The following is a 13,895-nucleotide window of genomic DNA, read 5'->3' as shown; positions in this document are numbered from 1 at the left end:
GATACGAGGTTTGAGTTCAGTGTCAGTCTGATATGTAACTCTTCTCGAATGACAACTTGTGAAAATTGTAGTATTCATCCATTTGGGGAACAGTCCAAATTTGTGTCATCATGGGCAGTATTGAGGATGCAGTTACTTCTGTTCCATTGCAATACCTCTGTCGTTCCCAGGCCAAATTTCTCCAAAACTACTATTACAGTAATATAATTTGACTGGATTGTTAACAGTGTATTAAATTAAGCCTCTCCAAAATTGCGGTACATTTACTCTTTCATCAAGGCACATCAAAGTCTTTTGACCTCAGTAACTGCTGGTAAACTGCTGTCCATTTTTGTTAGTGAAATGCAGAGGCTGGGAGCCATGGCAGGGAAATTATTTTGCAGTTCAATCGCTGCCTTCAATAATTTTGGAGTTTGGTGATGACAGAGGAAGGAGATGGTAGCAGTGCAGCGTCTTTGAACCCCCAAAACCTCTGTCTTTTGTGAGCATCTTTGAGTATAAAATAATGCAGAGCAGTGGAGGCTACCAGCGTTTTCTTCTTTGATGTCGGCAAGGAGATTACTGCGCACAGATTGCATGCAGGCAGGTCAGTTCCCTGCAGCTGATGGATGAGAGACAGCCTACAGAGAAGTGAACGCTAGGTCTGAAATTGCCTTGATTCTCTTTTCATTGAACTTGCCCCTGCCACTTAAAAGCTTTGAGTCACTCCTGGGATTGAATCAGAAGGAAGTGAGGATGAAAACTTCTGGCCACTTCATGTAATGTAGCCAAAAAATCAAAAAGCTTTAAAACAAAATGCAAGCAATATCTGCGTCTCTCACTTGCTCAAATAGTTTCCATGTCTCAAACTTTTACTTGGTGCTGCCTGTCCATGGAATGGAATCAAGTTTACCTGCAAGACTTTTAATAGCTGATGTAAGAGGTTAATTACATTTACTACTGCTTGTTGCTTTTTTGCCTTTCCAGCCTTTTGGTTTTTTACTTTTCCTCTATAAAATTCCCTGTCTTTAGTTGTATGCAAGCAATAAATCAGTTTTGATGAAATGATAGTAAAGCTAAAAAGCAAATTTACGTTGTGATCTTTTGATCTTAAGTTCTTTTGTAAGTCTTTATGCATAAATTGCTGTAATTGTTCATATTTGTCTTTTCTGGACAGTGTGCCAGGATTTATTTTCAAACAACAATAGCAACAAAAGGAGCATGAAATTGTAATTCATATCCCACAGGGGAAAACACTGTACACATTGCTGCTGTCTTGACCTCCTGTTTTAATCTTTAACATATGTTGTTCCTGGCTCAGTGGTTCACAAAGGAGGAAAAAAAAGACAGCGATATTGATCTAACCGTGACGGTGGTGCAGCTTTACTTAACGCTGAACAGTGATGGGTTTGAAGATTAAGCGTCATCTTTTCTAATGAACAAATTGCTCTACATTCTTCTCTCTGAATAGAAAAGTAGATTTTAATTCTGTGCTTTTTAAAACCAGATTTCCATCTCGGAGAGCTTTGTGCCTCGTGATCTGTGCTCTGCATAACTGGTCTGGCAGATAGTCTCTCATTATGGAATAGAAGATAATAACTTAAAGTATTCCTTTGGAAAAGATGTTAGAGAATTTAAACATTTTATTTTCTCAGCAATATATTTTGCATAGTTGGTTGGTTATCTCTGAGGGACATTAATCCAATGATTCAGTCTTTCACTTTATTTCTTTTTTATGTGCTTTTTTCCTACTAGGATGTTGGTGCTGAACGATTTCAAATTACTGCTCAAAGGAGGAGATAGCAGTCATTGTCTCATATGTACCTCCTATACTGGAGTTAAATTATGTGGTTGCTAGCTTTGGAAGTGATCAGAACCCGTATTTCCTTTTTCACTGTAGTTTACTGATTATTTTTTAATAGCATTCTTAGCTGATGATTAAAATAAACAATAGCTTTTAACCCACACGTTATTTTGTTCTGTGACACTGAGGTTTGTTACCCATCAAATACTGCTTATCCTTGAGACAGTTTCTCAGTTCTTTCAGAACTTTTTAGGGTTCTTCAGGGTGGCTTTATTGATCCTTCAACATTTGCAGTGTATTGTGCCTGAGGAGGCTACATGAAATAATCATTAGGACTGAAAGCTTAAAAGAAGCACAGTGAGGATTAATGAAGTCTCTTATACTTTGCTTTTCCTTGGGTAAGCAGAAAAGATGTTATGGTTATAGTTAGGGAAAGCATGTTCCCAAAAGGTTTGTCCTTGTTTCACAGAGTAAAAAAAAAAAATCTTGAAAAGTATGAATGTGTTTATTTATGTCTGTGTTCATATTTTGTGCATACATGTCTCCATGGCACTATGAACATACAGATTTGTACGTTTGTTTTATGACTAAACACTTTAATCCTTGAAATCATCTTGATAGGCTAGCTGTTATTTTCTGATTTACCTTCTTGATAAACAAAATCTTTTAACAGCTTCTGAAAATTACTTTCTGCCATGAGAATTTATCAGCAGGTTTTAATGTGACTTAATGTAATTCTGTTATTATGTTCCAATTCAGTAATTACGTTTTTTTTGTTCCTTTGAGAGATGCATACACAGCGCTCAATTTAAAAAAGCTACTGTTAAAATGTGCAGCTGGGAAAGGCTGCATGGTAGTAAAATATTCCACATACACATTGGTTTAATAAGCACAGCTCTGGTTCCCAGTAGCGGTTACGTTTCCGAGCAAGGCATCTGCCAGTGTTTAATTCTGCAGTTGGCGAGTGATGCGTCTTCACTGTCTTGTAGCAAGATTCAGTGGTGGATGCTGGGTGCATGTTTCATTTTGCTCTGTTGGAAAGCCCACACATTGCTGTATCTAGAGAGACAGAACAGAGCTGGCATCCTTTTCTTGATGTATTCTTCATTTAGTAAATGCCTAATTTTAAGCTTCAAGTCCAATTAAGTTGGTTGGACCTGTTGAGTGCTTGAAATTAAGTCAAGACATAAGCTGTGTCTTAACAGTTACAAGGTGCTTAAGCAGGTGAAAATTTTTTTATTAGACTTCTAAGTAAAGGTAGCATTGCTCTCAAAGGTGAGCAGTACTGTGGCTTCAGCTGCCTCCTGAATATTTTGTATATATTCCACAGTTCTGAAGATCTGGCTGTGTTTATCAATATGTTTATCAAAACATTTATCAATAAAGTAAGAAGCAGCTTTAGGTACTCAGGCTTGAAAAGTATATAGTAGCTGCAGGGGGAACATGCCGCCTCTTTTTTCTTTTTCTTCTTTTTTTTTTTTAGCTGTAAGAATTTTCTGCTAATTAAGTTATCAAATGAAGTTTTCCTTCTTTCCTTGATTTCTTCTTTGGTCATCTTGTAAATTATATTGTTTAGAGCGTTAGTTGAGGAGGGAAACTAAATGTGAAAATGGCTATATTGCTCACTGTATGAATATATTGCAGTGAGAGTTTAATAACTGTTACTAGTTGGTGTGAAATAGAAGGTATTACTGAGGCCTGACTTGACTGAGTTGATCTTGACCATGTAGTTGCATTTCACAGGGAATACATACTGTGCACATGTATGAATGACATGGATATGCTGTAATGTTTGCTACAAAACCACCGTAGTTGTCTTGGGATAGTATAGACCTGAGTGCTGAAAAGCAGAAACAGGTTGGGAAATACAGCATAGCTGCCATGGCTTACTGCCGCCTTCTCGTGTTCAAGAAAATCCTTGCTCTCAGCCCTGAGAAGGAGAAATGCTTGTTTAGCTGCACGTGGGGGTGCTTTTTATCTATAAATTGTTTTACTGTAACATTGTCCAATTCTGTTACTTGCACAAATCCACAAATACTGGAAATACACAGTTCGGCAGAGCTTTCATTGATGACACCCTATGCTTTGCACATGGCATCATCTGTGAGGAGAATCTATTTCCATTTGGTGCAAGTGGCATTGCCAACATAAACATCTTATGTCATATGCTTATTAAAAACATTTGCAGTTTTGTTTTCTTAGTATAAACTTGACATTCCTGACTGCTTACGGTTTGAGTCTGTTGCTTGAGCAGTTCCAGCCAGTTGCAGGGTAGAGGTTAGCAAGGCATTTTGAGAGATATCTTTTCATATATCAGTAAAATTCTTGTGGGAAAAGTAGGTACTTGAGTACAGTTATTTCTTTCTGCCTTTTAGGCTTTTTCTTACACATAATTTCCCTTCTGAGCATCGTAACGTTATTTCCTAGTACTATCAGTAGCAGAGGTATCTTATAGTTGTAAATCAGAAGACCGAACATTTGTTGAATCTAGAATAAAGTCTCAGTGACTTGGTTTCCCTTGATATTTTTCCTTTAGGACAGTTTCATTTGTCTCTTTGAGTCAACACGCTCTCTGTGCGTAATTTCTGAATTTTTCCTTTGACATGCTGCTTCCTAATGGCTTATGTTTCCTTAAGTCCCTGCTCAGGCTGTTTCCATGAAGAGCGGGAAAAAAATTGATTTTTACAGCTTATGCTTTTGATCCTTTGAACTCTTCAATAATATCACAGCAAAATTGTGCTGAAACGTCAACTTGAATAATAAGCTGTCCATCCTGCCAAATGTAGATTGTTGTTGTTGTTTTATGGGTCGTTCCTAGTGTGAGAGCTGGCAGTGAGGACGCGTGGCTCAGAGGCACTGAGAGGTGAGCTTGATGAATTTTTCTGCAGTAGTTTAAGGAATTAACAGTTCCCTCTGGCAGGGACTAAGTCTGTGAACAGAAGGGAATTTGGAGCTACATTACCCACTCCTCAGTGCACTTAGCTGGCATCTTTTTTAAAGATGCTTTTCTCAACAGCATAATGAGACGTCAGTTAGAGCCCCAAAGCATCTGAAACATGAGAGACTCTTTTCTTTCACCAACTTTCTGGTAAAGTGTTATTTCTTAAACTGCCAAAACAATCCCCAGAGCTCCTCTGTCAGTGTCCCGTGTTGTATCTGCAGTTTGTCACTCTTGCAGGCTTCCGTGTTCCGCCGGTACAGGTGACATCGAGGTTGTTGTTCACATTGGACAGTGCCTCGTTTGGCACTGCAGAGCACGAAGAAGCAGTGATCGCCGCTGCATGCCTTTGTGCAGAAGCTGAGAAGAATTGATGCTGATCTAGAAATCACTATTACCTGTTTAGGTTCTGATCAAATCCTCGTGTTTAACTCTGGCTACCTGGAGCAAGCTTCTAAAGGATAAAGTGTTTGAAGAAGGAAGGGAAAGGAGATGTATAAGGAGGGATAAAATTTAAATGGGGAAGAGGGGTGGACTTTGTGTGACCCAATAAATCAAATCTAAACTAGGCAAGGTGCCATTTTTCTGAAGATTGGAAAGCGTGGGATGTAATGAATGCAGGAGACATTGGCCACTAAGAGATACATCATTCTGCCTTAAGCAGTACTGCCTGTCCAAAGGATGCAGGCTTTTTCTTTGTATGGGTCCTGCTGCTATGGGGCTGTCACCTTTAAAATTAAATACAACAGTAATTAATAACACTAGAATCCAGTTCCAAAACCAGGCTGATAATGCTCTACAAACCTTAGTAGCATAGGTCTTCTGAAAGTAATGGCTTTGTCAGCAGTATTGGCCACAAAGAGTGCATGTATGCGCTGTAACATACTTGATTGTTTAATGTTGATGCTCCAAGGTATGCTAGGCAAGCTGCTGAGATGATCACCTCCGAAACGCAGCCTAGCAGGCAATTTTCTGATACCACTGCAGTAGCTACAGCCGTTGCTTACATGGAAGGGTAGCGTTAGGAGGATTTTTGGTACATTTTAACACATCGTGTATAGTGAAGCAGCTGGCGGTAATGAGAGCCAGGGCTGTTTTTCAAGCCAGAGTCCTACAGTAGTTGTTGAACTAACGGTACTTGGAAAGCCACTCCACAGAGAATTTCATCCTTTGATTGAGACAGACCCTAGAAACAGTCATATTGCAAATGGATATTCACTGTCTGCCTTTTGCTACACAAGTGGATTCTAGTGTTCTTGCTTTCCTTTTGTCAAGGATCTGCGGAGAATGGCTGATGAAAGATGATCAGATTGTGCAAAGAGGGCTCATAGGACATTGGGGAGAAAAAAAAGTTAATTGAATATACCACTCTGCCTTTTAGAAGGCGAGATGCATCTGAATAGCTGTCAGTTTGTAGCTAGGACTGATTAAACCTGCATTGACTTGGAACCATAATTAATATAAATCACCGCTCTTCAAAGGACAGTTTGAAGGACTTTGTATTAAAAAAAAAAATAATCTCAAACCCCGCGATCCTAATTGGTTTCATTTGCGTTTGAAGAGTTATTTTGGCTTGCCTTTCTAGTCCTCTGACAAGCTTTTCCTTTTAACAGCTGCCTATAAATTAGGGCAGTTGTTTTTTACTGGTAGCAGTGATACAAGGGTTCCCACAGCTCCACAGGGAGAGTAGGTCCCTAATTAATCTTAGGGAATTTTATTGTTGATTCGTGACAGCATGTTTTGTGTTGCTCAGAGCTTTTATATGCCTTTATATTCAGGAATCTTACCAATCTAAGCAACTTCCAATAAAGCATAGCTGCTGTAGGATTGGGTGGTTTCTTTTATGGCCTGATTACTTATAGTCTAGGTGCTGGCTGAGATGCTGAGGTTCAGGTAACCACTCTCGGGTTATCTCATTTCAGTTCTAACGTGAAAGCACAGGACCTTAGGAAAATAGGTCTGGATGGTAGGTCTGCACATGAAATGGTAGATGAAATGAAATGCCTGGCTGGAGATGCTGATGTGTACGCTGAGAGAGGCTTTAGGAAAAAACAGGGAGAAAAGCCTGTTCTGACTGTGGTGTTTTCGTTGTAAAGAAAGCGGGGTCTCATTGTGGAATGCCAATTGTAGCAGTTAACAATGGAGCTCTTCTTTCTTTTTTTAAATATTGCAAGAGTTCCACTTTGTAAAATATTTTTGTAATGAGCTCAGACTATGTCTTGCATCCATTGAGAACAGTATTTCCCAATTAGTTGAGTCCTTCTGTCTGGAGCTGAGGAAGGAAGTGATTAATGATTACGGTAGATTGTTTTTTGACCTGCAGATGGTAGAAGAAAGCGAGGAAAGGCTAACAGAAGAGCAGATTGAGTCACTTCTCCAGACAGTCACCAGTATTCTTCCAGGGGATCCAGAGGAACAACAGAGAGACTCGGCAATGGCAACTGAAGACAAAGGCGACCAAGCATAGGAGGCATCTGGACCAAAGCTGGTGACTATTTCAGCAGAAGAGAATCAGCTCTTTTTTTTTTTTTTGCTGGTTTTTACTTGATACCGGTTTAATCTTGTATTGGACATCATTGTGAAATATGTTACAATTGTTATTACTGAGAGGTGATGAGGCAACCAATTGTTTACAAGAAAGCGTGGAAAAGGATGCAATTGTTTTGGCATTTTGTCATGAACAGGGATGGCAGTAACTGAGTTGGTAGTGTAGCAGTCTGAGAAATTACGGGGCACAGAATCTGAAGCTTTTTTATTTTTTCCATTAGCCATGTAACAGCTGTACATTTGAATAGGCTTATATACAGCTGGCAATGTTTTAATTATCACAGCAGTACTATAATTATAATTGCTTTCATATGCTTTTGAATTGCCCAACTGGTTTTCAGAATACGGTCTGCAATACAAAGCCAACTTTTGGAGCATTTTGTGAAAAGGGCTGTTTTCAGTGATCGAAACAGAGAGTAATGTCCCCAAAGTACTTGGTTCCTGGCCAGGTCGGTGGTTGGCATCATGGAAGGGAGAGGACCTGTCGGCAGGGTCACCGTTCTCGAGGTTGCTTGGCGGTCCATACTCGATAAAAGAGAGATCCAGATAATCAGCATCAACATCTTGCCACTGAAATCAGTGAGTTGGGCCAGTTTGCAGCACTTGAGGCTCTGGACTCGGATTTTAAGGCTCTTGGTAATATAAACAGAAGAGCATTTAGGCGTGAGGTGTATATTTTTCCTTTGAACGTCTGTTCCAATATTTACATGTAGACGAGTCACAGTCATGTGAACATGCTGTCGACCGTGGAATAAATGAATGAGTCAGCACCGAAGTGAAGTCCTGATCTGGTTTAGAAGAATGAGAATCAGTCCTGGTTGAAGCAGAAGTTTCTGTGTACTGAGCTTTTGCCTGATTAAAGATTTCAGGATCAAGTGTTTGATGTTGAAAGCATTGATGATTATAATAAATCATTTATCTGTGTGTGTTTATGTATATATACACACATGAAGTCATGAGTTACACATGGCACTGGTTTTATACTATGCTTGCAGACCATTCTTTCATAAATATTATAATGTACTGGAAACAGAAATAAAGTTTGCAGTACATCCTGGGAATTTTGTGACTCACAGACAAGATGCAAGACCTTGAACCAGAATACTGACTTCTTCCCCCCACACACTTCTGTCATGGTTTTATTTTGTGTTTTTATGCAAAGAATTTACGCTTTCTAAGCTTTAGTTGTGCCATATATGAAAGGGAGTGATAACTTCCAGTGTCTGGGGGATTTATGATATGCATTTTCATGGGATTTTAAGCCTCTTTGATGTTTGAAGAGGAAAGGAAATTAATGGAAAATTTATTTGTTGCCTCTCAAAGATAATCTATCTTAAATGCATTCCAAGGCTGGAGACTAAAGGTACGTTTTGACTGGGTAAGCGCGGTATTAGAAGGGGGAAGTCCTTGATATATTTTTCTCTCTAAATGTGCAACAAAACAAAAGAGATAAGTAGATCCTATCATGGAGTGACATGCAATTAATTTTGAAATTAGCGTTTTTACTCTTGGCAGTCACTGGTATTGTTTGACATGCTGTGGCCTTGGGCTGCAAGCATTTACATTTTTATCTGTCTTTTTCTAAAATTAAGTTACTGAAGCATGTTCTAAATTTACGAAAAGCAGATGGAACCAGATCGCAAATACCTTCAGCCAGCAAGAATATTTTAACAGATCTCTGAAGTTGGGTGTTCCATCTTGGGAGCTGCCGATTTGTTATTGCACTGGATTTTTGCCAGCATCCATGTTGTCTTCTGTTTTGTAAGTATTGTAGAAGATTCAAGAACTCGTTCACTTGCTATTATATTTAACCATTTTATAAAAATTGGTTCCGGGTGGATACATATATTAAACTTGTACAAATGCATGGGTAGCTTGTTTAGTCTCAGTTAAGATAGCTAAACTATAATTGCCCCCAAAATGCAGTTCTAAGTAACATTTGAAGGGATCTGGGATTTTGACGTCTGCATTATGTCAAGAAATCATTTTTAAATCTGCTGCCTGAGTAAATCTCTGATGGTGTAAGTACAGGTGAGGAATTCCTCTGGCTCCGAGAGCAGGTTTCGCGTTCTGTTGTTTACTCTTGGGTGTGTTCTTCGGAAACCTGACTCAGGAATGGTTTATGGAAAGCAAATATCACCTTGCTTATGTGATACCATTTTTTCCAGTGTCCTTTATATTGCATAAACGATCTGCCTGTCTCCCAAGGCTGCTTTCTGTTATCTTAACTGGGCGGTTACCTAACCCAGTTAATGTGCTCTGCTGGTTCTTTTGAAGGAGAGAAGATGGCATGAGGAGAGCTGTCCTCTGATGTGTCGGGGGCACCAGAAAGCGTACGTGCGTATTGGACACTTCAAACTTGGTTTTGCCTGAAGGTTTGGAGAAGAAAAGGCCGGAGTATTTGGCATTTCCTGAATATTTAAGAAGTGCATATTGTTTTTACCTCTCTCATTTCTTAAGTGTTTCTCACTTACATTCTGCATTGCTCTTGGGGTCTTGGCAGAGTGACAGCTCTGCTTAGGGCGGCTCTTGTGCTCTTGGCGCTGCTCCAGGAGAAAGGGGAAGCAAGCTGCCAGAACTCCTCTGCTCTTCTGATACTTTGAAATACCCGGGGTTTCTCTTTTCATAAATTCAAGCCCAGGAAAGCCAATCTTTTCTGGGATTGTTTGGCAGTCCTTGCTGGAGAAGTTTTATTAGAAGAAGCTTTGTTTTATGGAGGAGAAGGAGCTGCTGCTCCTACCTGGCTGTGCTCTGGTGCTGGGAAAGGGAAAGAGATAACTGGAAAGAGAGACGGCCACAGGGAATTTTGTAGAAGATGCAGGAAATCCCTACCGATGAGCTGAGCAGCATTGGTGGTGGTCGTGCCATGGCAGGATGGTAGGACATTGAAACGGTATTCAAGCTGAATGCTTTCGGTGTGCTGAAGGGGTTAAAGAACATTTACAGAGTGTCTTGAAGTTTAGAAATGTGCACACAAATGTTTTTTAAAAGGTTCTGTCATAACCAGTTCTGTAGATAACTACTTACTAAAATCTCTACCCGTCGTGGACAAGCTGTTGCTTTTGGAGTCAAACCAAACCGGGCTGATTGACACCGGCTGAGAATTGTGCCCTAAAATAATTAACTGGTCGCATCACGACAGGGCGTCAGGGGTGGGTGCCTGCAGCTGCTGTGGGCCTAGCAGACCCCTGCCGCGTGAGGGATGATCAAACTGGACGTATTTTTGAAACTGTCATACCTTAGAAGAAAAAGTGGAGAAATGCAACAAGAATGCGGTGAGGTGTGGCAGACGGCAGTCAGCCCCTGTCCTGGAGCAAATTCCTGCTGGTCCCAGACCTGGCTGGGAGCCGCTCAGGGAGCGGGATGCGGTGCTGGCTGCCTAGTTCATACTTTGCTCTCCATCCCGTTGGAAATACCGGTTCTCCCAACTGAGAGTTAAAAGGGGACGGAGCTGGGTGACCCTGCCTGAGCTGGGGGACTTGGACCAGGTAATCTCCAGAGCTCCTGGCCAGCCTCAGTGTTCCTGTCAGGCTGCTTTCCCTTCCTCCCCCTATGGACTCGGGATGTTTTCGTTTGCTTTCGTTTAATGAGAGGCAAAGGCCACTCTCATTAAGAGCTGAGGTGCAGCAGGCTGGGGGGGCTACTTCCTTGTCCCCCTCCCAGCGTGGCCCCTGTGCAGGCAGGTGCTGGGGGCTCGGGCGCGCTGCAAATACTTTTCTTTCTGGGATGTTGGCAGAGAAGGGGACAGTCTTGCAAGGGTGGCAGCAGGATTTTGTGTAGCGCCTGCGGTTTTGGCAATTGCTTGAGCTGGAGCTGGGGGGTTACGACGTTGCCCTGCCTTAGCAGTGTGTCCAGCACATTGCAGCTGTGACAGCGAGTTCAGTCTGTTCCAAAAGAGGCTCCTCTGGTATGAAGGATGCGGCCAGGATGCTGCTGGGATAGGATGGTGTTACAGTGTGATTCTAATGACACTTTTCTCTTGAGTTTTGCTTACTGTTACTCCATGAGCTACATTAATCTGTCGTTCCTCTCCACTGCCTTAAATTTGGCCCAAAATATAGAACGGTTCACTCTAGCCGTGCTCAGCCCCTCTGAGTCAAACCACGGGTGAATTAACCCAGCCCAGGCCGGGGCTCTGCTGGGTGCTGCTTTTGAAACACATTTTTCTGTATTGCGTTTTCCATGACTAAACTTTTTATTGCTTCTACCTCCCTGGGTTGGCAGCATTTTGCCCCAGCAATGTGCAAGCAGCATGTTACGTATCTCAGAAAATCCTTTGCTTCCCAGGCTTGGAATCTGCCTTCCTGTGTTTGGACACAGGCTTTGAAAGCATCGATCTCAACTGCGAGGTGCTGTTGGACTGACTTCTGAAACACTTTGGCAGTGGGAAGGGGAGCCAAGGGAGCCTGTGTGCAGCTCGGTCTGACCAGGATGGGGTTGTTCCCACTTTTCTCTCTTTGTTTTCCATCTGCTACCCATAACCAGCCGGTTCCTGGTACCAGCTCCCGGCGTGAAGGGGGTGCCAGGCTGTTTCAGAAGATGTACTGCAGAAGACGACCTTCCGTGCCTGAAAGCTGTGTTTGGGGTTTTTTTTTTTGTTTGGGGGTTGGTTGTTTTTCTGTGCAATTGTACCAGTTGGTCTAAATTACAGCATCTCACCCCATGAGCTTTGCCTTGCCGATAAGAACATCCGTGGTTGTGAAATGTTCCTGGTCATTGAGAAGGACTCATGGAATTCTCTCAGTTAACTCCTCTCCAGCGCAGGCAGGCGATGCTCCCAAGTTAACCACCCGGCAGGCAGCAGCAGCTGCCTCTTCGTGCTCTGACCCACAAAACCAAAGCCTTACATTTAAATCTGACAAATGTTGTCCTTGTAGGGTGACACAGTGACAAGGCAGGCACTAGTGCCACCTCCTGTTCCCGAAGGTTAGTTCTTTGGCCTTAGAGATTTATTTTCTGTAGATGTGGAGCACAGAGGTGGCAGATGTGGTGCTGTTGGTCCCGGCAGCGGGAATGGCCCGTGGGTGCCTGCGTGGAGCTGTGCTGGGCAGCGAGGTGCAGGAGGGGACGGGGCTGCATGGCAGGGTCCGTGTTTGCCACCCCGAGGGCTCTCTGTTGCTTCCCCAACAGCACCAGCCAGCGCAAGGGGTTGCACGGTGCCTTTGGAGCTGGGCTCGCTCAGCAAATGCCAGCTCTGCCACTGGGGTGTGCCTCAGGGAAGTTGTTTATCTTCTCTCTCTGCTTTGGTTTCTTCTTTGAAATGTTTTTTTTTCCCCCCTAAGCCCCCATGGTGAGTGACCTGCTGGGCACGGGCAGGGCTGTCGCTGCCAGGGAGGCTGAGCCAGGAGCACTGCTTGTTTAACATTTCTGTGCATCCCGACAGATCCAGGAGGCTTTTGGACAGAGCAGTAGGAGCTGGTGAGCAGGCTGCAGCCCTCAGCCTGCCCCGTCTTTTGAGGCCAGCGTGTGGGTGCCCACAGCTGCTGTGACCGTGGTCCCCTCCCGTAGACATGCAGGTGCCCAGCGGGGGTTGTCCCCTTCCCGTGGCGATCCCAGTGTGACTGTGTACTTGCATATCTGCGGTGAACACCCGGAGGTTGCTCATTCAAGGGAGTCGAGTTAGGAATTGTGTAGGGTGAGGAGTTGCCAGACATCGCAGCCTGGGAATGACCCCACCACGAAGGCATGTCCTGCATGCGCTGCGCATCATTCCCATCGCTCGTGTGGAGGTAACGGGGGCTGAGCTGTGTGATGAAATAACTGGCTAATGAAAACATCTGTGCTCTTGGACTGGGCTCGGGATCAAGTCTGAGGATGGGGCTGAGCCATGAAGCCAAAGGAAAGCATTCCCTTGCGTGTGGGCTGCCGAGCACCGGCGTGCTGGCCTTGCGGAGCTGGTGGCCATGTCCCCTTCAGCGGGGGGGAAGTCACGCTTCCCGGAAAAGCAGTTCCTTTAATTCATTTAACGGCAATCAGAGGGTCACATTTATGCAGGAAACCTAAATTACACAGGTTCCTCTTGTGTTTAAAAGGCAACTGTGGGAGCAGATCCTGAGCTGGCAGACAAGGATGTTGCTCTCCCAACCTCGGTGGCGTGACAGCAACGTGTAGGAGCATCCTGTGACTTAAGGAAGACGTGGAGAGGGCAGCGCTTGGTGTTACCCCAGCAAGAGAGTTTGCCAAGGGTGACTTGGGGACACCAAAACCAGCCTTTCTGCCCCAGCAAGCTGCTGGTGTCGGTAGGGAAGACCCCGTTCCTGTCCTGAAATGATTGCCATGGTAGAGCTGATGTTGGGGAGCTGGGCAGGGACATGGGAAGAGCGGGGCAGGGAGCGGGCAACTGGGAAGCCACCAAGAGATGAATGAGCAAGCGGTGAGTGCCAAGGAGAGCGTTGTACCTCTTCCTTGCATGTGAAAGCGATGCCTTCAACGGGCAACGAGATCCTGCCCTAAAGACACTGGTTTGTCACCACCAGCTTGATAACCCAACGCTCCTGCTGCCGCACTGTGAGATCAGGGATCGGGATTCCTGTTCCCAGGGGAGATCCTGTAAAATGGGAGGGGGTTTGGGTCAAGGCAGGCAGGGAACTGGTTGTCCTTGGGATGTTAAAGCTCTTTAAAATATTT

At 43.5% G+C, this 13,895-nt stretch overlaps 1 protein-coding gene across 3 annotated transcripts in view; it reads left to right on the top strand.

The window, feature by feature from the left end:
• The window catches only part of LOC119142113 (CGRP receptor component), a 33,693-nt gene extending 25,364 nt beyond the window's left edge, over positions 1-8,329 (top strand). For all 3 annotated transcript variants that reach the window (XM_037374850.1, XM_037374843.1, XM_037374853.1), the window contains one exon: positions 7,045-8,329. In XM_037374850.1, the coding sequence (XP_037230747.1) occupies positions 7,045-7,188 (144 nt within the window). In that variant the 3' untranslated portion in view covers positions 7,189-8,329. The remainder of the gene's footprint in view (positions 1-7,044) is intronic.
• The last annotated feature ends 5,566 nt before the right edge of the window (positions 8,330-13,895 follow it).

The sequence above is a fragment of the Falco rusticolus genome, chromosome 1 (assembly GCF_015220075.1).
Source record: "Falco rusticolus isolate bFalRus1 chromosome 1, bFalRus1.pri, whole genome shotgun sequence".
NCBI classification, from domain to species: domain Eukaryota; kingdom Metazoa; phylum Chordata; class Aves; order Falconiformes; family Falconidae; genus Falco; species Falco rusticolus.
The sequence above is the reverse complement of the archived record's forward strand: the minus strand, read 5'-3'. Positions and strand labels throughout refer to the sequence as shown.